Source organism: Strix uralensis, chromosome 23 (genome assembly GCF_047716275.1).
Source record: "Strix uralensis isolate ZFMK-TIS-50842 chromosome 23, bStrUra1, whole genome shotgun sequence".
In the NCBI taxonomy this organism is placed as follows: Eukaryota; Metazoa; Chordata; class Aves; order Strigiformes; family Strigidae; genus Strix; species Strix uralensis.
This window is the reverse complement of record NC_133994.1, coordinates 8,798,257-8,821,113: the sequence shown is the minus strand read 5'-3', so window position 1 is coordinate 8,821,113 and position 22,857 is coordinate 8,798,257. Positions and strand designations below refer to the sequence as shown.

General features: G+C 56.9%; 3 protein-coding genes across 3 annotated transcripts; 2 read left to right on the top strand and 1 right to left on the bottom strand.

Annotated features, from left to right (window-relative positions):
* Positions 1–201: 201 nt before the first annotated feature.
* Positions 202–6,871, bottom strand: LOC141953926 (uncharacterized). Its single transcript, XM_074892872.1, has 9 exons — positions 5,668–6,871; positions 5,319–5,479; positions 4,794–4,882; positions 4,066–4,557; positions 3,216–3,368; positions 2,123–2,299; positions 1,538–1,770; positions 797–903; positions 202–338 (listed from the first exon to the last, which is right to left on the bottom strand). The coding sequence occupies exons 1-9, from the start codon at positions 5,913–5,915 to the stop codon at positions 202–204; spliced, it is 1,797 nt and encodes a 598-aa protein (XP_074748973.1). The 5' UTR covers positions 5,916–6,871.
* Positions 6,872–8,930: 2,059 nt separating this feature from the next.
* LOC141953925 (uncharacterized) lies at positions 8,931–14,397 on the top strand. Its single transcript, XM_074892871.1, has 7 exons — positions 8,931–8,955; positions 9,280–9,665; positions 10,124–10,188; positions 10,817–10,840; positions 11,347–11,391; positions 11,830–11,872; positions 14,185–14,397. Exons 1-7 carry the CDS (start codon positions 8,931–8,933, stop codon positions 14,395–14,397), a joined length of 801 nt encoding a protein of 266 aa, XP_074748972.1.
* A 27-nt stretch (positions 14,398–14,424) lies between these two features.
* LOC141954094 (uncharacterized) lies at positions 14,425–21,793 on the top strand. The gene is made up of 10 exons (XM_074893262.1): positions 14,425–15,040; positions 15,229–15,389; positions 15,826–15,914; positions 16,151–16,642; positions 17,340–17,492; positions 18,409–18,585; positions 18,938–19,170; positions 19,810–19,916; positions 20,375–20,515; positions 20,582–21,793. Exons 1-9 carry the CDS (start codon positions 14,793–14,795, stop codon positions 20,509–20,511), a joined length of 1,797 nt encoding a protein of 598 aa, XP_074749363.1. The 5' UTR covers positions 14,425–14,792; the 3' UTR covers positions 20,512–20,515; positions 20,582–21,793.
* The last annotated feature ends 1,064 nt before the right edge of the window (positions 21,794–22,857 follow it).

The window sequence follows — 22,857 nt, the reverse complement described above, 5'->3', positions numbered from 1 at the left end:
GGGCTCCACGGGCGACGGAGCTGCCAAAGCCATTCCTGGAGAGGCGGCTGTTCCGGGCGCCGCCTGTGGCAGAACCCTTTTTTCTACAGGCCTCCATGGCTGCTTTCACTCTCCAGAACGGGGTAGGCAAAGAATATTCACCAACTTTCCTGAGTGTTTTCTACCACTTTAATAACTCTCCGTCAAAATGTCGCTATCACTTTAATAACTCTCCGTCAAAATGTCGCTGTCGGGCGGAGTTGCCCCAGAAGGGATATCCCAGGCTTCGCTGACATTTGGCGGAAGAGCAGATGTCTGGGGACAATCCCCACCAGATCTGGTTTTACGTTCGCTGGTGGCTGGGAGAGAGAAAGCAAGATCCAATGTTAGTTCTAGAGCAGAGCGAGCCCACAAAGTCAATGGACAACTATCAACTGCGACAGGACGCTGTGAAGGTCTGGAGAGATTTAAGCCCACAGAGGAAACCAGAAAGAATGAAAGGGACACACGCAACGGAGGAAATAAGATTTTCCATGCCTGACCATCAGGCAACTAGCTTTCTAAAGCCCGCGAAAGAAACTCCAGAGGAACCATTGTTATGAAATTCTTCTCTGGAGAGCCCGCTCCCTGTTTTGGGTTTCCACCTAACAAGACCTGCTTTATGCTCGGCGGGATAAGCAAGCAACTTCTCTCTCCTGGTTCCACGTCACCAGGAATTACATGGAAAAGGCTTCCGCTCTTTCAGTATCCCAAGCAAAACCCAACCGTAATCCCTAACCCACCCGAGCACTGAAGAATCACACCTGGAGCTGCTTACCTGAGCCCAATGGGTTTACGCTCGGTCCCCTGGTCCCCTGGTCTTGCTCACACTCCGCTTTCTGACTGCCGTTGCTCCTCCTGGCTTCTGCTAGCCTCTCATTAGCCCTGTGAGAAATGCAGGAGCGTGCAAGAACGGCTGTTGCTCATAGTGGCACCAAGTGGTTCCCCAGGTGTGACACTGCACTGTTGGGCTGAGGAACACAGACTTCCGAGCCACCCACACGTGCTGCTGCTCGGGCTTCCAAGCAGTCTGTGTTAGGTCTTTGTCAGACCTTTCCCAGAAGGTAGTAAGGACTCGGGGCTCTTTCCCTCCTCCCACAGTAAACACACACTGCACCGTTATAACGGACAGCAAATAGATTATTTTTGCCTCACAGGCTCCTCTTCTGTCCCCTCTGCCTTTCCCCGTGTGTCTCTCCTCAGCTGGAGGGTAACAGCAGAAGGGGAAGGGAGCTCCTCTTTTGCACCGTACGTGTAGGAAGGGGAGGTGGCTACAGAAAACTGTTAAAAGAAAACTAACTAGAACACCCTCCGGACAGGCCTGGTCAGCTTGGTTACTTCAGGGTCCGTCAAGAGAAACAAAACCAGGCCTCTGCCATGGGAGAGCCCACGGCGGGCTCTGGAGAAGTGCGCACATCATGCTGACCAGATCCAAGAAAGGGACGTGGGTTGGGAAAGCCACGATGAAAAGGGTCCTATTGTACTACGTGGGGAAAAAAAAGAAAACGTTGGGACTTACTTATTTAATTTGATTCTGAGAACTCTTGCGATGTCCTCCATCACCCAGAAACGCTTGTCAGAGCTCTTTAATTCTGCCTGTGCACAGGCCAGGAGCAGGGCGGTCGACTCCTGCTTGTCCTTTGCTCTCTCCAGCTCGAGAGCCTGAGCTCTAATGATCTGCTCCAGGTTGTTTCTCCAAGAGGCGACAGCGGTCTTGATCTCTTCTACTCTGGCTTCAGCGGCTGCCTGTACCTACAAGAGAAGATGCAACTTCAAGAAACAGGAAGACAGAGACAATGCCCACCCCTCTCAACAAACCTGCTCTTTCCGCCGCTTTTACAGAAAAGCTCTTAAACAGCCTAAACGCTGTCTGCACGAGGAGCAGCAAAACGGCTGCGTGTTTTTCACGCGCACTGGTGCCACGACACACGACACACAGACTCTGGCGCAGCCTTTTGCAGCTCCCCGGCTTCCCTACGGGAAAGCCAAACCCACAGCACTAACAAAGAGAACCACGTGCCCGAGACAAAACACCTAAAAGTCGTGACCGCAGCCACAAATGGACGCAATGCCGACCACAGATACAAATGGAACATGAACTGACCTCCAAAAGTAGACTCAGATATTGCTTCTCTTCCGGCGCTGTTGTGGTGTGACCCGCGCCAGGAGTCGCCAAGCGAGCTGACAGAGTTGTCTCGATCCGTCCCATCTCCTTATTTAGAGCTTCGAGCTGCAGAGATTTTTGGGACTGCAGCTCCAGCTGTGCGGAGAGTTCGCACGCCTGTATGTGGGGAAAAACAATCTGCCTTGAGCAGAGGGGTCTCAAATCTCGGTGAAACTCCATCCAACGGATGCATCGAGATCATGGCTGTCAGTGCCCTGAGTTTGTATTTCAACCCAGGGAAAAGGCGCTTGGATTCCTGAAAGTAAGTGCGCCTTTCAAGCCCTTGCCAACAAGACTGCTCCAGCTTCCACCCGTCCCTCCTTTCCAGAAAGGCTCCGTGGCAAAGGCGCTCCACTCCTCCTGCAGCATCATAGCACGTCCGTGCCTCTGGAGATGCTCTTTGGCATTTCACCGCGGTCGCTGCCTTTCATTTGGCTTCCACCACGCTCCTGTCGTGCCCCGTCCCTTCTCCCACGCACACCCCTGTGCTAATGGCTGGGGAGGACAGTGCGGGCGGAGGGACAAGAGCTTCAAGGCCTTCCTTAGAGGGAGGGCGAAGCCTGGCTTATGAGACAACGGCAAACCAAGGTCACTTTCCTTGCCCCCAACCACCACTGCCAGGGAACTAGACACCATCTTTGTGCAGAGATCGACAGAGGAAAAACCTTGCAGGGAGAACAACCAAGGCCAGAGACATCAGGGGGCACGTGGCTTGTGGTTTCATCTCACGGCCACAACGTTTGGACGGTGTGGGAACAGAAGCGAGACTCGGAAGAGCACAGCTGCTTTGTTCTTCCCCACCCACATGCTGCCCCCAAGCCACTGCTTTGCCCCTCAGCCTCGAAACAAGCCCCCTGAAGAGCCGCATCAGCTTTGCAAGGCGAGAGGGCAGCAGAAAGGAGCTAAAAGCACCCTCTAGTCTGACGCTCGTGACGTCCGCAGACAAATCTCTCCTGGATTTGTTCCCAGGATATTGTCTGCTGAAGGAAAAGAACACTTCAAAGACATGAACGTGTTGACAGCCTTTGCATACCTTGGCCTTAGCCTTGTCCAGGTCCTCCTGCAAGCGGGAGTTCTCTGCCTTCAGGCGACCGTACTGGTTCGTCAAAGCCTTCAGCGCAGTTTCTGCTGTGTGCTGCTTTCTGACAGCATCAGCGAGCTCTCCTTGCAGCTGTGCCTCTCTTCTCTAGGGAAACAACGGCACAGGAGTACAAATTAAAAGAAGCCCAAGTGCGTAGTTTTACTTCCAGTTACTAGTTCACAGGCCGAGATCACTTTTCTAAGTGCATCGCAAAGCAAAGCCATCGCATCCACGGGCAGAAGAGGGCATCTGCACAGCTGATGGTCTCCAGCCACCCCTGGCGAGTGAAGACAGCTCCAGAAATGTCATCTCTTGGGGAAGATTTCTGTCTCCCAGCACGTTCTCCTCGGAAGATGCCGAGACTGTGCCTTTGTGGGGTTTGGCTTGTTCCTTAAGTTAATGCTAAAATCTAACGGGATGCCAACGCGGGAGCTGTCGTTGGACTGCAGCCCTTTCTCCAGCGACCCGAGCCAAGGCTTCCTAGAGCCAGCTCTGTGTATCATCCTTCCCGCCATTGTTCTGCTCCACAAACGAAACCCAACGCGGGCCTCAGCGTTTCTACGTACGTCTGTGTCTATAAACATCTCAAGGCTTGTCAGAACCTTCCGCGATTCCAACAAACCCAGCGCAAAACAGAACCAAGCCGAGCGAAGGACTCCCGCGCACGGACCGTACACCTGCTGACTTTTAGAAGCGCCAGACAGCCTTGGGAACTGCTCTCCTTTAAGTCAGTCTTGGTCAGCGCTCACCTCACCTCTTTCTCTACCTTGTCGGCCTCGCATGTAGAGGCACCACCACTCACCATTTGTTCCAGGCAGCTGTTGTTCTGCGCGTCTCCCAGCTGCTGACGCAGCAAAACGTTTTCACTTTGGAGCTGGGCCAGTTGGTGCTGCAGCTCTTCTGCCTTCTTGATGGCATCTTCTCTCTTCTGCTCTTTAAGAAGGCATGCACCATACCAGTCCAGTGTCTGCCTCTTGCTCTCTTGTAATTCTCTTTCTGTCCAGTCTAAAGCCGATGTCTGTTCCAAGAGGGCATTTTTCAGTTGCTCCACTTCCTTTTCCAGCCCATCAGCTTTTCTTTCGGCTTTGCTCAGCTGCCGAGACAAGCTCTCGTTTTCTTCTCGCATCTCAGCCATGTCCTCATGGAGCTTTCCTTGCACGCGAAGGCATTGGTGACATTCTCTCAGAAACACTTGCCCATCGACCCTTTCAGATGGCTGATGTGTCCCAGGGCTCAGGTGGGAAGGGGATGAATCTGACCCCACCGTCGGTATTTGGGCTCTGGCATCTTCTGCCTGTTCAAAGTTGAAGAACACAAATGGACAGCACTTAGGAAATCAGCTCAAACCAGGAGGAAGCAGCAGCATTTCATACAACCAGGCGAGGACTGTCAGCAGCTTGACAGCAGATTATCAAAGAGTTTTCAATAACTCTGCCTTAGACATTATTCCTGGAAAAGTCTTGCTTTGCAGTAGCATGGAACGTAATCCTAAAAGGAGGACTCGAATTGAAAATCTTTGGTTTGGCATACCTCCTGCCCAAAGCTCTTGCTCTCCTTGACGCCTTCTTCATCTGATGGCGACGTACGGACGGCCGACTCCAAGCAGGCGGCAGGCTCATCTACATTAAAAACACACGTTTTTGAAACCAGAGTGAGCTAACACAGCTCCTTGATGCCTACAGTGCTTTCCCAATCATCGTGCTTGCAGAGACAATCCTAGCACAGCCACACACCCCAAACCCAGGGGGACTTGTCAAAATGCAGATTCCAGACACGTCTCTTCTCCTGCTGGGGAATTCGTCTCCTCTAGCGCACACGCCTTTTCCGTGTGCCAGGGGGATGACGGCATGGCTCAAAGTGATCAGAAATGAGCCCCGAAGGAATGAGCGTCTCGAGAATTCTGCTTTCCAGGGACAAGGCCTGGCAGTGCACTTTTTCCTGGATCATCAGCCACACCACATCATCCTTTCCAAACGGCCCGTCTCCACGGCAAGCCGCCAGAAGGGCAGGCGACAGGCCTTCTCCCCATCCCTCCTCCACACCGGAGAGTCCTACCTGCTCTCCGCAGGGCGGGTGCACGCCGCCTCGCTGCAGCAGCTGCTGCCCCACGGGGAGCGCTGGATGCTGACACCCCTTTGCCTTGGCCTGGAGCAGCTTCTCCCTTCTTCTCCCGCTTGCTGGGGTCCACAGGCCGCGCGCTGCCACTGCGCCTGCGCCTGGAGAGACAAAGAGCAGAGCCAGTCGTAGGCACAGCTCACGGCAAGGAGAAGGGCCTGTTGTTGCCCGCCCTTTCCGTAGTGACCTCCCTCGAGGACGAACACCCACAGGCACAAAGCTAAGCCCCAGGGGAGGAAAAGAGCCCCGGAGCTTCCCAGGCAGCGCCCGCCTGCCTGCGCCCCGTTACCTGTCGGCCTTGTCCCGGCAGTCGGTGTCGCGCTCCTCCACCAGCGGCCGCGCTGGGGCCAAGTTGCCGCTGGTGGCTGCACGGTGCAGCTCGTCCCGGCCCTCCGGCTGGAGCTCATGGCCACCGCTGCTCCTGGAGGACTCGGGACCCTCCCCTGCCCCCATGCTCCTGGCCCTCCCGCACAGCCACCGCCAGATCCTCCTCATGGCCCGGCGGGGATGGGCACTGAACCGCCTCCCCTCGCTCATCCCTGGGGAGCGCTGCCAGGCAGGACTTAGTGGGCACTGCCGGGTGCCGGCTGCCAACAGAGGAGCCAACCCCAAGGAGTGGCAGGGCACGGGCAGCTGCCTGCGGGCTGAGCCACCACCAGCAGCGATGGCAGCACCGGCACCACCAGCACCAGCTCCACCAGCACCTGCACCAGCAGCACCAGCTCCACCAGCGCTGCCACAAGCACCAGCTCCACTGGCAGCTCCACCAGCACCTGCACCAGCAGCACCAGCTCCACTCGCAGCACCAGCTCCACCAGTGCCACCAGCACCAGCCCACTGGCACAGCACTGGCAGCACCACCAGGTAATGTGTGTGCAGGGCCTGGGACAGAACCCCTTGTTCTGGGGGCCGTGCGCTGACATCATAAAGGGCTCAATGGGGGCTGGGAGTGTCCCGGGTGCTCAGAACCTCTCTGCGTGTACACAGGCCACGTTGCCAAGGGAAACAGCCCCTGGCGCACTGTCTCCAGGGGCACAGGGTTGCCCAAGGCCACCTCTCCAAGGCTCCCACCTCCCTGCACGCTCTGTGGACCCCTCTCCTCCTCTTGCCTGCAAGGCTCGCCGGCGTGGGAGACAGACGGGCTCGGCAGAGCAGGCTCTCGCCAGCAAGGCTCCCTGCAAGCACAAGAGGCGGTGGCTGGACACCCCCATGTCCCTTTTTGTGCTTCCTGGGTTCTCAGCCTGACTTTTGGGACACCCTGGACCCCTTGGTGTGCCTCTCTCTGCATTCCTGGAGCCCTGGCTGTCGCTTTAAGGCACCCCAAGTCCCCGGGCTCCATTTCAGGATGCCCCTACACCTCGCTTTGCTTTCTGGTGTGCCCAGTCCCCCTGCACGTGCCTCCAGGGATGGGGACTCTCCCCCTGCCCTGGGCAGCCCCTTCCAACACCCAACAACCCCTTCTACAAAGAAATCCTTCCTAAGAGCCAGTCTGACCCTGCCCTGGCGCAGCTTGAGGCCATTCCCTCTTGTCCTATCGCTTGTTCCTTGGCTCAAGAGACTCATCCCCCCTCTCTGCACCCTCCTTTCCTACAGCTGTAGAGGGCCATGAGGTCTCCCCTCAGCCTCCTCTTCTCCAGACTAAACCCCCCCAGTTCCCTCAGCCGCTCCCCATCAGACCTGTGCTCCAGACCCTGCACCAGCTCCGTTGCCCTTCTCTGGACACGCTCGAGTCATTCAATGGCCTTTTTGGAGTGAGGGGCCCAAAACTGAACCCAGAAATCGAGGGGCGGCCTCACCAGTGCCGAGCACAGGGGTGAGATCCCTTCCCTGTCCCTGCTGGCCACGCTATTGTTGATACAAGCCAGGATGCCACTGGCCTTCTTGGCCACCTGGGCACACTGCTGGCTCCTGTTCAGCCAGCTGTCCATCCCCCCCCCCGCCCCGGGTCCCTCTCTGACTGGCAGCTCTCCAGCCACTCCTCCCCAAGCCTGTAGAGCTGCTGGGGGTTGTTGTGGCCCAAGGGCAGCACCCGGCATTTGGCCTTATTGAAACTCCCCCAGTTGGCCTCAGCCCATCGCTCCAGCCTGCCCAGGTCTCTCTGCAGAGCCTCCCTACCCTCGAGCAGATCAACACTCCCACCCAACTGGGTGTCGTCTGCAAACTGACTGAGGGTGCACTCGATCCCCTCGTCTAGATCATTAATAAAGATGTTAAACAGGAGTGGCCCCAAAACCCAGCCCTGGGGGACACCACTCGTGACCGGCCGCCAACTGGATTTACCTCCGTTCACCACCACTCTTTGGGCCCGGCCATCCAGCCAGTTTTTTACCCAGCACAGCGTGTGCCCATCCAAGCCTCGAGCAGCCAGTTTTGCCAGGAGAATGCTGTGGGAAACGGTGTCAAAGGCCTCGCTAAAGTCAAGGCAGACAACACCCACAGCCTTTCCCTCACCCAATAAGCAGGTCGCCCTGTCGTAGGAGGAGATCAGGTTTGTCAGGCAGGACCTGCCTTTCCTACACCCGCTGACTGGGCCTGATCATCTGGCTGTCCCGCACGTGCTGTGTGATGGCACTCAGGATGAGCTGCTCCGTCAGCTTCCCGGGCACCGAAGTCAAGCTGACAGGCCTGTAATTTCCCGGATCATCCTTCCGACCCTTCTTATAGATGGGCGTCACATTGGCCAATCTCCAATCTGTCGGGACCTCCCCGCTCAGCCAGGACTGCTGGGAAATGATGGAAGGCGGCTTGGCGAGCACCCAGCCAGCTCCTTCAGCACCCTCGGGTGTATCCCGCCCGGTCCCACAGACTTGTGTGTGTCCATGTGATGCAGTAGGTCACCGACTGTCTCCTCCCGGATTGTGGGGGGGTCCTTCTCCCAGTCTCTGTCTTCTGGCTGAGGAGGCTGGATTCCCTCAGTACAGCTGGATTCCCTCAATACAGCTGGTCTACAAGCTTTGCATGTGTTTTCCTTCATTTCTTTCTCAAGGACTCCCGAGTCCTCAACTCTTTCCTGATGTCCCTTTGCCTGTTTAGGTAAGATTGAAACGCTCGTCAGGCTCCCCACGGAAATCCCCGAGAGCAGACTCAAGGCCTTCAGCGGACACTTGGGCAACCCCTAGAATGAGATAAGGGGAGCTCGAACAAAGACGCACAGAGACCCCGTTACAGGGAAAATGATTTTGCTGATTTAGGAAGGCGGCACCTGGACTTTACTTCACAGCGCACGCGCTGGAAAGAAGGTCAACTAGTGAACGCCGTGAAGAAGACTGCTTACTTCTTCCCTCGACCACCAAAGACCCGCACCCTGTTTTCTCTACGCGTGCCCAGACTATGTAAATGAATTCCAGGAACTCATTGTCATGAGAAACCCCTTTCCAGGAAATCCCATGGATGCGTGTGATTTGCGTGGATGTAAACTGCTGTCCCTCGCTAATTCCTGGGAGCCCGTATGGCGGAGAATCCCCAGGGCGCCCCCAGCGCTGCTCATCCAAGAATTCCTGCTGAGCAGTTCTGTTGGACTCTGCCCGTTCGTCTCCTTGTCTCATCCCCCTGATGCACGCCAACACCTCCTCCTCAGGTGCCGCTTGCCAGAGCCCACGGCCATCTCCCGCTGGGCACTGGAGACCCCTCTGTGCCCTCCGTGCACCGCCCTGCGGCCGCCCCAGCCCAGCACGGGGCTGGAGAACCAGGCCCTGCTGAGGCCCGGCCCTGCCGAGCGTCCCGGGCAAGTCCCCGCGGCAGGACCCGTCCCGGCGGGCGCAGGCAGGGCTCTCCCCGGCGGGGCGGGCACCAAGGGACGGAGGGGGCCCTGCCAAGAAGGGCTTTGCTTCTGGGAAGCTTCGAGCTGCCCGCGAGGGCTGAAGGACAGCCCGGCCCAGCCCGCGGACCCCGCTGCTCCAAGCCCTCCGCCACGTCTCCCGACACCCTCCCGGCGGCCTCCGGCGCCTCGGGGCAGGAACGGCCGCAGGGCCGGCGCCGGGGCCGCCTGGGCCCGCAGGGAACGCGCTGCTGGGCCCCCAGCCCCCTGCGATGCCGGCCGAGGGGCCGCGCTGCCCGCTGCCGCCGCCCGCCCTCCGCGGCAGCGCCGGGCTCCGCGCCCAGGGGAGGCCTCAGCCCCGCCCGGCCCCGCCGGCACTTCCGGGGCCGGAGCCGCTGCCGCCGCCGCTTCCGGCGGCACTTCCGCTTCCGGCGGCACTTCCGCTTCCGGGAGCGGCGCGTGCCATGGCGGTGCTGGCGTCCAACCCCACCAACCCCGTGGTCTTCTTCGATGTCACCATCGGCGGGCAGGTGGGCTCGGGCGCTGCGCGGCGGGGCCGGGGGCGGCAGCGGGAGGGGCTGCGGGGGCTCGCTGGGGGGGGCGGGGGTGCGGGGCTCGCAGGGGCCGGGGGGCAGCCGGGGGGGCCCGGAGCGGGGGGGCTCGCGGGGGGGCTCCGGGAGGGGGGTGGCGGGCGGGGGGACGTGCCGGGGTTCCCTGGGGGTGTAGGAGCGACGTGGGGGGGTGCGGGGGGGGTCGAGTGTTGGTCGTGGGGTTGGCGGGGGGCGACCGAAAGCGCTCGGAGGGGAGCAGCGGGAGGGAGGTGCGGGGCAGTCGGGGGCTGTGGGGCTGCAGGGGCGCGGGGGGAAGGGCTGGCAGCAGGGCTGCAGGGCAGGGGGTGGGGGGTGCGGCGGGGGGAGGCTGGGGGGGGGGGTGTGTGTGTGTGTGTGTGTGAGGGGCCCAGGGGGCTCATGCGGCCCCGTCTCCCCAGGAGGTCGGCCGCATGAAGATCGAGCTGTTCGCCGACGTCGTACCCAAAACAGCAGAGAACTTCAGGTGAGGAGCAGGCGGCGTTTGTGCAGCTCGGCCCGGGTGGGGGCTGTGAAGACTTTTGGGCGCAGGAATGGCTCAGGTGGCAGAGTGGCCAGTCCCCCCAGAGGCGCTGCACTGCTTTGCTCCTCTCTGCGTTCCCAGAGAGATGCGGCCGTGAGCACCCCGATCCCCTGGGGAAGGGCACCTGGCTGGAAGGGGAAGGGCTGCGGTCCCGCTCTGCTCCCTCTGCGGAGCTTCTCGAGCGCTCGGTGCCCTTGGAAAAGGCCGCACCTTAACGGCAGGGCCACGCAGGTCTCTTGGCGCTGACTGAAGGATGCACCGCTCGGGCGTCCCGCTGCCACGGCAGAGATGGATGTACCCTGTTCTCTGTGAAACACGGGGTCTGCTCCACGTTCACTGCCCCTCACGGCCTCGGTGTTAAATATCTGCGCTCCTCAACTGCAGGCAGCAGAGCAGTCTGTTTTAAAATGGCAGTAGGGAGGAGTTGCTGCCGGTTCCGTGGCACTGGGGTCATCCCCGGTGCAGCAAGGGCACTCCTGCACACCAGTCAGTGCATGTTGGCTGAATGCAGCCCTCTGTGTCCTCCGGGGGCAGATGTGCCTCACGCTCTGCTCTCTTTTTTGTCTTGCAGGCAGTTTTGTACGGGTGAATTCAGGTAAGCGGGTTACGGGGTCCTTTAAAGTAGCCTACTCAGAGAAACAGGGCTGGGTGAGCAGGAGGAAGGCTCACTTGGAAGCGTTTCTTACTCTGCCAGGACAACATGAAGGAGTTGCAGAAAACCGCTCTGACGAAGTTGTGATGAGCTCGGTGCGTCGCAGGGGTGGCAGATTGTTCCCTTTGGGCATGACTTTGTTCGTGCTCAGGGTGCTCTGAAAAGCCCTGTCTGCAAATCCCGCCTGCTCGTGCTGCAGATGGCAGTGGGATCCCCTAAAGGTGCTGGTGTGGGTGTTGTAGGGAACCGTGTCACTTAGCGGGCAGAGGCCACTCGAGGTTTGCCTTTGCCTCTGGTAGCAGCAGCGGGGAGCCAGGCTGCAGCACGGGGTGGTATATCAAGGCAGTAGTAACGTGTAGGACAAGCCTTTGGGACTCTGAATTCCTGGGAGGGTTTTGTGTTGGGATGTGCAGTAAGTTGCAATGATTTTCCTTTTCCTTTCCTTGCAGGAAGGATGGTGTCCCTATAGGTTATAAAGGAAGCACTTTCCACAGGTAATTCCTCTGCTTTTGTTTAGGCACTGCAGTAGCAGCCTGAGCTAGATGTGGTTTGGAGAGCTGCCTCGGGCATTATTGGTCCGGGAGGCATCTGTAGGTCTTGGCTGATACCGTCCTTGTGTAGCTCTGGGGCATTTGGGGGTCTGTCAGGTGTGTACGCTGGGGTCACTGGGAGGGATCCCCCGTGCCTGGGGTGTCAGGTCAGAGATCACGTTCTGGCATCTGTCCTCTAATCACTATCCCTGCTCGAGCAGCAATGGGTCCCAAATTACCCAACAGCAACGAGTAGTTAAGCTTTGTTGCAGATTTTAGACTGTAGCATTCACAGAGGCTGATAACTGTCGCTGTGCAGCGAGGCAGAACTCCTGTTTGCCCCGTGCGAAGCTTCTTGAGACATTTGTCTACTGAGAACTGAGTATTGTTTTACTTCTTTAGGGTAATAAAGGATTTCATGATCCAAGGAGGTGACTTTGTAAACGTAAGTACTGCTCTATTCCTTTTGTGCTTTTCCTACGTGGTACATTAAGCAGCTGTTTCCAAGGGTCCGTGCTGCTCTGTGGGATCTGTTGGCTCTCTTTTGCGGTACTCAGTAGTCACTGGAGGATTCCTCCTACAATTGCTGCTGTCTTACTGCCACAGACTATAACGTACTTGAAACCAAATCTTGGGTGAGCATAGCTTCTCACAGAATCACAGAATCAACTAGGTTGGAAAGGACCTTGAAGATCATCTAGTCCAACCATTAACCTAACACTGCCAGTTCCCATCTACACCATATCTCTCAGCGCTATGTCAACCCTACTCTTAAACACCTCCAGGGGTGGGGACTCTACCACCTCCCTGGGCAATCCATTCCACTGCCTAATAACCCGTTCTGTAAAGAAATACTTCCTGACATCCAGTCTAAACCTTCCCTGGCGCAGCTTGAGGCCATTCCCTCTTGTCCTATCGCTTGTTACTTGGTTAAAGAGACTCATCCCCCCTCTCCGCACCCTCCTTTCAGGGAGTTGGAGAGGGCCATGAGGTCTCCCCTCAGCCTCCTCTTCTCCAGACTAAACCCCCCCAGTTCCCTCAGCCGCTCCCCATCAGACCTGTGCTCCAGACCCTGCACCAGCTCCGTTGCCCTTCTCTGGACACGCTCGAGTCATTCAATGGCCTTTTTGGAGTGAGGGGCCCAAAACTGAACCCACTCATCGAGGGGCGGCCTCACCAGTGCCGAGCACAGGGGTGAGATCCCTTCCCTGTCCCTGCTGGCCACGCTATTGCTGATACAAGCCAGGATGCCACTGGCCTTCTTGGCCACCTGGGCACACTGCTGGCTCCTGCTCAGCCGGCTGTCAATCAACACCCCCCCCCCCGGTCCCTCTCTGACTGGCAGCTCTCCAGCCACTCCTCCCCAAGCCTGTAGCGCTGCTGGGGGTTGTTGTGGCCCAAGGGCAGCACCCAGCATTTGGCCTTATTGAAGCTCCCCCAGTTGGCCGAGCACCCAGCCAGCTCCTTCAGCACCCTCGGGTGTATCCCGTCCGGTCCCACAGACTTGTGTGTGTCCATGTGATGTAGCAGGTCACTGACTCTCTCCTGGATTGCGGGGGGGTCGTTCTCCCAGTCTCTATCATCTGGCTGAGGGGGCTGGATTCCCTCAATACAACTAGTCTTGTTATTAAAGACTGAGGCAAAGAAGGCATTAAGGACCTCAGCCTTCCCCTCATCACTTGCTACCAAGTTTCCTTCAGCATCCAGCAGGGGGTGGAGACTCTCCCTGGTCTTTCTTTTGCTATTGACATACTTATAGAAACATTTCTTGTTATCTTTGATTGCTGAAGCCAGATTAATTTCCAGCTGGGCTTTGGACCTCCTGATTTCTGCCCTGCATAGCCTCACAGCCTCTTTGTAATCACTGTGAGTGGCCAGTCCCTTCCTCCAAAGGCTGTAAACTCTCCTTTTCTCCTTGAGTTGCAGCCAAAGCTCCCTGTTCAGCCAGGGTGGTCTTCTCTGCCGCCTGCTCCTCTTAGAGCACCTGGGGACTGCCTGCTCCTGAGCCATAAACACTTCCTTCTTAAAGAGCGCCCAGCCTTCCTGGACCCCTATACCCTTCAGGACCATCTCCCAAGGGATCCTGTCAAGCTGGTGCCTAAACAAGACAAAGTCAGCCCTTTGGAAGTCCAGGATGTCAGTCCTGCTTAGCCCTTTCCTGGTCTCTCTAAGAATAGAGAACTCTATTATTGCATGATCGCTGTGCCCTAGTCGTCCTCCAGCCGCCACATCATCCACCAGTCCTTCTCTGTTCACAAGGAGGAGATCCAGCAGGGCACCTTCTCTGGTTGGTTCTCTCACCAGCTGTGTTAGGAAGTTGTCCCCCACACGTTCCAGGAATGTTCGGGACTGGTCCCGCTCTGCTGTGTTGTATTTCCAGCAGATGTCTGGGAAGTTGAAGTCCCCCACGAGAACAAGGGCAAGCGATCGTGAGATTTCACCCAAGTGCCTATAGAATATTTCATCCACCTCTCTGTCCTGGGTGGGTGGCCTATAGTAGACTCCTACTACAACATCTGCCCTGTTGGCCTTCCCCCTGATTCTAACACAAAGACACTCCAGCCTGTCTTCACTGCACTTCTCCTTCCCAAAATGGAGCCTGGGGACTTGGGGTGCCCTTAAAGCGACAGCCAGGGCTCCAGGAATGCAGAGAGAGGCACACCAAGGGGTCCAGGGTGTCCCAAAAGTCAGGCTGAGAACCCAGGAAGCACGAAAAGGGACATGGGGGTGTCCAGCCACCGCCTCTTGTGCTTGCAGGGAGCCTTGCTGGCGAGAGCCTGCTCTGCCGAGCCCGTCTGTCTCCCACGCCGGCGAGCCTTGCAGGCAAGAGGAGGAGAGGGGTCCACAGAGCGTGCAGGGAGGTGGGAGCCTTGGAGAGGTGGCCTTGGGCAACCCTGTGCCCCTGGAGACAGTGCGCCAGGGGCTGTTTCCCTTGGCAACGTGGCCTGTGTACACGCAGAGAGGTTCTGAGCACCCGGGACACTCCCAGCCCCCATTGAGCCCTTTATGATGTCAGCGCACGGCCCCCAGAACAAGGGGTTCTGTCCCAGGCCCTGCACACACAGTACCTGGTGGTGCTGCCAGTGCTGTGCCAGTGGGCTGGTGCTGGTGGCACTGGTGGAGCTGGTGCTGCGAGTGGAGCTGGTGCTGCTGGTGCAGGTGCTGGTGGAGCTGCCAGTGGAGCTGGTGCTTGTGGCAGCGCTGGTGGAGCTGGTGCTGGTGGTGCCGGTGCTGCCATCGCTGCTGGTGGTGGCTCAGCCCGCAGGCAGCTGCCCGTGCCCTGCCACTCCTTGGGGTTGGCTCCTCTGTTGGCAGCCGGCACCCGGCAGTGCCCACTAAGTCCTGCCTGGCAGCGCTCCCCAGGGATGAGCGAGGGGAGGCGGTTCAGTGCCCATCCCCGCCGGGCCATGAGGAGGATCTGGCGGTGGCTGTGCGGGAGGGCCAGGAGCATGGGGGCAGGGGAGGGTCCCGAGTCCTCCAGGAGCAGCGGTGGCCATGAGCTCCAGCCGGAGGGCCGGGACGAGCTGCACCGTGCAGCCACCAGCGGCAACTTGGCCCCAGCGCGGCCGCTGGTGGAGGAGCGCGACACCGACTGCCGGGACAAGGCCGACAGGTAACGGGGCGCAGGCAGGCGGGCGCTGCCTGGGAAGCTCCGGGGCTCTTTTCCTCCCCTGGGGCTTAGCTTTGTGCCTGTGGGTGTTCGTCCTCGAGGGAGGTCACTACGGAAAGGGCGGGCAACAACAGGCCCTTCTCCTTGCCGTGAGCTGTGCCTACGACTGGCTCTGCTCTTTGTCTCTCCAGGCGCAGGCGCAGTGGCAGCGCGCGGCCTGTGGACCCCAGCAAGCGGGAGAAGAAGGGAGAAGCTGCTCCAGGCCAAGGCAAAGGGGTGTCAGCATCCAGCGCTCCCCGTGGGGCAGCAGCTGCTGCAGCGAGGCGGCGTGCACCCGCCCTGCGGAGAGCAGGTAGGACTCTCCGGTGTGGAGGAGGGATGGGGAGAAGGCCTGTCGCCTGCCCTTCTGGCGGCTTGCCGTGGAGACGGGCCGTTTGGAAAGGATGATGTGGTGTGGCTGATGATCCAGGAAAAAGTGCACTGCCAGGCCTTGTCCCTGGAAAGCAGAATTCTCGAGACGCTCATTCCTTCGGGGCTCATTTCTGATCACTTTGAGCCATGCCGTCATCCCCCTGGCACACGGAAAAGGCGTGTGCGCTAGAGGAGACGAATTCCCCAGCAGGAGAAGAGACGTGTCTGGAATCTGCATTTTGACAAGTCCCCCTGGGTTTGGGGTGTGTGGCTGTGCTAGGATTGTCTCTGCAAGCACGATGATTGGGAAAGCACTGTAGGCATCAAGGAGCTGTGTTAGCTCACTCTGGTTTCAAAAACGTGTGTTTTTAATGTAGATGAGCCTGCCGCCTGCTTGGAGTCGGCCGTCCGTACGTCGCCATCAGATGAAGAAGGCGTCAAGGAGAGCAAGAGCTTTGGGCAGGAGGTATGCCAAACCAAAGATTTTCAATTCGAGTCCTCCTTTTAGGATTACGTTCCATGCTACTGCAAAGCAAGACTTTTCCAGGAATAATGTCTAAGGCAGAGTTATTGAAAACTCTTTGATAATCTGCTGTCAAGCTGCTGACAGTCCTCGCCTGGTTGTATGAAATGCTGCTGCTTCCTCCTGGTTTGAGCTGATTTCCTAAGTGCTGTCCATTTGTGTTCTTCAACTTTGAACAGGCAGAAGATGCCAGAGCCCAAATACCGACGGTGGGGTCAGATTCATCCCCTTCCCACCTGAGCCCTGGGACACATCAGCCATCTGAAAGGGTCGATGGGCAAGTGTTTCTGAGAGAATGTCACCAATGCCTTCGCGTGCAAGGAAAGCTCCATGAGGACATGGCTGAGATGCGAGAAGAAAACGAGAGCTTGTCTCGGCAGCTGAGCAAAGCCGAAAGAAAAGCTGATGGGCTGGAAAAGGAAGTGGAGCAACTGAAAAATGCCCTCTTGGAACAGACATCGGCTTTAGACTGGACAGAAAGAGAATTACAAGAGAGCAAGAGGCAGACACTGGACTGGTATGGTGCATGCCTTCTTAAAGAGCAGAAGAGAGAAGATGCCATCAAGAAGGCAGAAGAGCTGCAGCACCAACTGGCCCAGCTCCAAAGTGAAAACGTTTTGCTGCGTCAGCAGCTGGGAGACGCGCAGAACAACAGCTGCCTGGAACAAATGGTGAGTGGTGGTGCCTCTACATGCGAGGCCGACAAGGTAGAGAAAGAGGTGAGGTGAGCGCTGACCAAGACTGACTTAAAGGAGAGCAGTTCCCAAGGCTGTCTGGCGCTTCTAAAAGTCAGCAGGTGTACGGTCCGTGCGCGGGAGTCCTTCGCTCGGCTTGGTTCTGTTTTGCGCTGGGTTTGTTGGAATCGCGGAAGGTTCTGACAAGCCTTGAGATGTTTATAGACACAGACGTACGTAGAAACGCTGAGGCCCGCGTTGGGTTTCGTTTGTGGAGCAGAACAATGGCGGGAAGGATGATACACAGAGCTGGCTCTAGGAAGCCTTGGCTCGGGTCGCTGGAGAAAGGGCTGCAGTCCAACGACAGCTCCCGCGTTGGCATCCCGTTAGATTTTAGCATTAACTTAAGGAACAAGCCAAACCCCACAAAGGCACAGTCTCGGCATCTTCTGAGGAGAACGTGCTGGGAGACAGAAATCTTCCCCAAGAGATGACATTTCTGTAGCTGTCTTCACTCGCCAGGGGTGGCTGGAGACCATCAGCTGTGCAGATGCCCTCTTCTGCCCGTGGATGCGATGGCTTTGCTTTGCGATGCACTTAGAAAAGTGATCTCGGCCTGTGAACTAGTAACTGGAAGTAAAACTACGCACTTGGGCTTCTTTTAATTTGTACTCCTGTGCCGTTGTTTCCCTAGAGAAGAGAGGCACAGCTGCAAGGAGAGCTCGCTGATGCTGTCAGAAAGCAGCACACAGCAGAAACTGCGCTGAAGGCTTTGACGAACCAGTACGGTCGCCTGAAGGCAGAGAACTCCCGCTTGCAGGAGGACCTGGACAAGGCTAAGGCCAAGGTATGCAAAGGCTGTCAACACGTTCATGTCTTTGAAGTGTTCTTTTCCTTCAGCAGACAATATTCTGGGATCAAATCCAGGAGAGATTTGTCTGCGGACGTCACGAGCGTCAGACTAGAGGGTGCTTTTAGCTCCTTTCTGCTGCCCTCTCGCCTTGCAAAGCTGATGCGGCTCTTCAGGGGGCTTGTTTCGAGGCTGAGGGGCAAAGCAGTGGCTTGGGGGCAGCATGTGGGTGGGGAAGAACAAAGCAGCTGTGCTCTTCCGAGTCTCGCTTCTGTTCCCACACCGTCCAAACGTTGTGGCCGTGAGATGAAACCACAAGCCACGTGCCCCCTGATGTCTCTGGCCTTGGTTGTTCTCCCTGCAAGGTTTTTCCTCTGTCGATCTCTGCACAAAGATGGTGTCTAGTTCCCTGGCAGTGGTGGTTGGGGGCAAGGAAAGTGACCTTGGTTTGCCATTGTCTCATAAGCCAGGCTTCGCCCTCCCTCTAAGGAAGGCCTTGAAGCTCTTGTCCCTCCGCCCGCACTGTCCTCCCCAGCCATTAGCACAGGGGTGTGCGTGGGAGAAGGGACGGGGCACGACAGGAGCGTGGTGGAAGCCAAATGAAAGGCAGCGACCGCGGTGAAATGCCAAAGAGCATCTCCAGAGGCACGGACGTGCTATGATGCTGCAGGAGGAGTGGAGCGCCTTTGCCACGGAGCCTTTCTGGAAAGGAGGGACGGGTGGAAGCTGGAGCAGTCTTGTTGGCAAGGGCTTGAAAGGCGCACTTACTTTCAGGAATCCAAGCGCCTTTTCCCTGGGTTGAAATACAAACTCAGGGCACTGACAGCCATGATCTCGATGCATCCGTTGGATGGAGTTTCACCGAGATTTGAGACCCCTCTGCTCAAGGCAGATTGTTTTTCCCCACATACAGGCGTGCGAACTCTCCGCACAGCTGGAGCTGCAGTCCCAAAAATCTCTGCAGCTCGAAGCTCTAAATAAGGAGATGGGACAGACGGTGACAAGTCTGTCAGCTCGCTTGGCGACTCCTGGCGCGGGTCACACCACAACAGCGCCGGAAGAGAAGCAATATCTGAGTCTACTTTTGGAGGTCAGTTCATGTTCCATTTGTATCTGTGGTCGGCGTTGCGTCCATCTGTGGTTGCGGTCACGACTTTTAGGTGTTTTGTCTTGGGCACATGGTTCTCTTTGTTAGTGCTGTGGGTTTGGCTTTCCCGTAGGGAAGCCGGGGAGCTGCAAAAGGCTGCGCCAGAGTCTGTGTGTCGTGTGTCGTGGCACCAGTGCGCGTGAAAAACACGCAGCCGTTTTGCTGCTCCTCGTGCAGACAGCGTTTAGGCTGTTTAAGAGCTTTTCTGTAAAAGCGGCGGAAAGAGCAGGTTTGTTGAGAGGGGTGGGCATTGTCTCTGTCTTCCTGTTTCTTGAAGTTGCATCTTCTCTTGTAGGTACAGGCAGCCGCTGAAGCCAGAGTAGAAGAGATCAAGACCGCTGTCGCCTCTTGGAGAAACGACCTGGAGCAGATCATTAGAGCTCAGGCTCTCGAGCTGGAGAGAGCAAAGGACAAGCAGGAGTCGACCGCCCTGCTCCTGGCCTGTGCACAGGCAGAATTAAAGAGCTCCGACAAGCGTTTCTGGGTGATGGAGGACATCGCAAGAGTTCTCAGAATCAAATTAAATAAGTAAGTCCCAACGTTTTCTTTTTTTCCCCACGTAGTACAATAGGACCCTTTTCATCGTGGCTTTCCCAACCCACGTCCCTTTCTTGGATCTGGTCAGCATGATGTGCGCACTTCTCCAGAGCCCGCCGTGGGCTCTCCCATGGCAGAGGCCTGGTTTTGTTTCTCTTGACGGACCCTGAAGTAACCAAGCTGACCAGGCCTGTCCGGAGGGTGTTCTAGTTAGTTTTCTTTTAACAGTTTTCTGTAGCCACCTCCCCTTCCTACACATACGGTGCAAAAGAGGAGCTCCCTTCCCCTTCTGCTGTTACCCTCCAGCTGAGGAGAGACACACGGGGAAAGGCAGAGGGGACAGAAGAGGAGCCTGTGAGGCAAAAATAATCTATTTGCTGTCCGTTATAACGGTGCACCTTCAGTGTGTGTTTACCGTGGGAGGAGGGAAAGAGCCCCGAGTCCTTACTACCTTCTGGGAAAGGTCTGACAAAGACCTAGCACAGACTGCTTGGAAGCCTGAGCAGCAGCACGTGTGGGTGGCTCGGAAGTCTGTGTTCCTCAGCCCAGCAGTGCAGTGTCACACCTGGGGAACCACTTGGTGCCACTATGAGCAACAGCCGTTCTTGCACGCTCCTGCATTTCTCACAGGGCTAATGAGAGGCTAGCAGAAGCCAGGAGGAGCAACGGCAGTCAGAAAGCGGAGTGTGAGCAAGACCAGGGGACCAGGGGACCGAGCGTAAACCCATCGGGCTCAGGTAAGCAGCTCCAGGTGTGATTCTTCAGTGCTCGGGTGGGTTAGGGATTACGGTTGGGTTTTGCTTGGGATACTGAAAGAGCGGAAGCCTTTTCCATGTAATTCCTGGTGACGTGGAACCAGGAGAGAGAAGTTGCTTGCTTATCCCGCCGAGCATAAAGCAGGTCTTGTTAGGTGGAAACCCAAAACAGGGAGCGGGCTCTCCAGAGAAGAATTTCATAACAATGGTTCCTCTGGAGTTTCTTTTGCGGGCTTTAGAAAGCTAGTTGCCTGATGGTCAGGCATGGAAAATCTTATTTCCTCCGTTGCGTGTGTCCCTTTCATTCTTTCTGGTTTCCTCTGTGGGCTTAAATCTCTCCAGACCTTCACAGCGTCCTGTCGCAGTTGATAGTTGTCCATTGACTTTGTGGGCTCGCTCTGCTCTAGAACTAACATTGGATCTTGCTTTCTCTCTCCCAGCCACCAGCGAACGTAAAACCAGATCTGGTGGGGATTGTCCCCAGACATCTGCTCTTCCGCCAAATGTCAGCGAAGCCTGGGATATCCCTTCTGGGGCAACTCCGCCCGACAGCGACATTTTGACGGAGAGTTATTAAAGTGATAGCGACATTTTGACGGAGAGTTATTAAAGTGATAGCGACATTTTGACAGAGAGTTATTAAAGTGGTGGAAAACACTCAGGAAAGTTGGTGAAAATTCTTTGCCTACCCCGTTCTGGAGAGTGAAAGCAGCCATGGAGGCCTGTAGAAAAAAGGGTTCTGCCACAGGCGGCGCCCGGAACAGCCGCCTCTCCAGGAATGGCTTTGGCAGCTCCGTCGCCCGTGGAGCCCTTGCGGGTGAGCGGTGCGGAGGAGCCCTGGAGTGCAGCTCTGTCGACCTTGCTCCCGCCTCCGGTCAGTGGCCTTGTGCGAAGCTCTGCAGGCTCGGGTGAGCCTGACTGCCAAAGCTGCAGCGAGGAGGTGCCAGCTGCGACAGGGAGGGGACGGCTCAGGGCTGTGCCCACCGCCTGTGACAGGGCTCTGCTCCCCTCCCGCTAGTGCAGGTACCACTGGGGCAGGAGGCAAGGCGTGATGGGTGCCCCAGCTGCCAAGATATGCAATTGGAACATGTGGAGAAATGACTAAATGGGGGAGCACGGAGATAGATACAAATACGTCCTCTTTAGAAATGACACCCAGGGACAGGATGTTTAATCCGTACCTCCTGCTCTCTAGGTCTACGGAGCTGCCGGCTGGAAGGGAGCAGATGTTAACCCCGACTAGGAGAGGCCCCGCACCACAAGGGCCGGGGGAATACACCGGTGTTCCCCGTGCACAGTCTCCCCTCCCTCGGGCAGAGGGAAAGGACCGCGGGCTCCCTGTGGCACCCGAGGGGCCGTCCGGCCCCACCTCAGGGTGTCCCATTCTCACAGGGTGTGTGTTTCAGGGCATCTCCGGAGCCCTGGATGTGCCTTTCTGGTGACCCACCCCTGCACCCTTCCAGAGACCCCTGACAAGCTCAGCCCTGAGGCGTGGCTTTCTGGAAGCAGGAGGGCAGGCCCAGCCCCAAGTCCCGAGGAAAAACTGAACAAGGCCACGGCTTTGACCTGGCTGCAAAGGAGCTAGAGGGAGCACTGAAAACGTACCAAACGTCCCTGGAGAAAAGCATTAGCCAGGATCCCTGTCTGATCCCATCTCGCAGCGGGTCTTCTGAGAACCTCCAGACCACTCTCCTTCCTCGGCACAGCAGGATGTTGATGTTCTTGAATAAAAGGGCCGAGTCCTTGCCTTGGGTCAAGGGCTGCACAGGGACTTTGATGGCCACTGAAAGGGAATGCAAGGGCTCAAACAAACGAATTTCTGACAGTTATGAAGAGTAAACTGTGATGGATGTATAAAAGCTTTGCTTGTGTTTTTCTGTATTTGTTTCTCAAGGACTCCTGACTCCTGAACTTTTTCCTGAGGTCCCTCTGTCTGTTTAGGATAGATTGAAAAGCTGGACTCCTTCGTGCACCTTTAGGGGCACCCTGGTCACCACGATGTGCTGTTGGGGACAGCCCGGACCGCTCAGTGGGGCACCCACAACCCCCTGGATGTGTCTTTCTGTGCACCCCAAGACATGCTGGGGGCTCTGGGGGGATCCTCGAATCACAGAACTGTTTGGAATGGACTTTTAAAGGTCACTTAATCCAACCCCTCTGCAATGAGCTGGGACATCTTCAACTCAATCAGGTTGCTCAGAGCCCCGTCCAGCCTGACCTTGACTGTTTCCAGGGACGGGGCATCCACGGCCTCTCCGGGCAACCTGTGCCAGTGGTTCACTACCCTCATCATAAAGAATTTCTTCCTTCTATCTAGTCTGAATCTACCCTCCTTTCGTTTAAAACCATTACCCCTTGTGCGATTGCTACAGGCCCTGCTAAAATGTTTGTCCCCATCTTTCTTACAAGCCCCCATAAGTATTGAAAGGCTGCAATAAGGTCTCCCCGGCGCCTCCTCCAGGTGCCCACAGCCCGTGTCAGAGCTGTCTCCTCCCACCCACTGCCCTCTCCCCAGCGAGACCCAAAGAGTCACAGACAAGCAACACTGAACCTCACCTGAGCAGACACAAACATGGTGTCTTCCTTGACAGAGACACAAGATTAGGAGACTGGCAGGGTGAAAAAAGTCAAGTTGAAAATAAAAAACCCCTCAAAGATAACTTAAGTTTCAGGAGTCCTTGCTGAAAAGTCACACCAGTGGAGAATCTCCAGCTGCAGGGGACCATCTGCCTTGGGCAAAGCTTATTTGAAATTGTTTTGAGATGGGTTTTGTACAGAGGAGCCCGAGTGGAGAACAAGATGACAGATTCCAAGCGAGTATCTTTAACTGTGCTGTCAGCACAGCTGCAAAAGAGCAGGGCAGATTGGAAAAAAAATTTTGTTGTAATTGTGGTTGGAGCCAAGTAGGTTTTGAATAAACCTC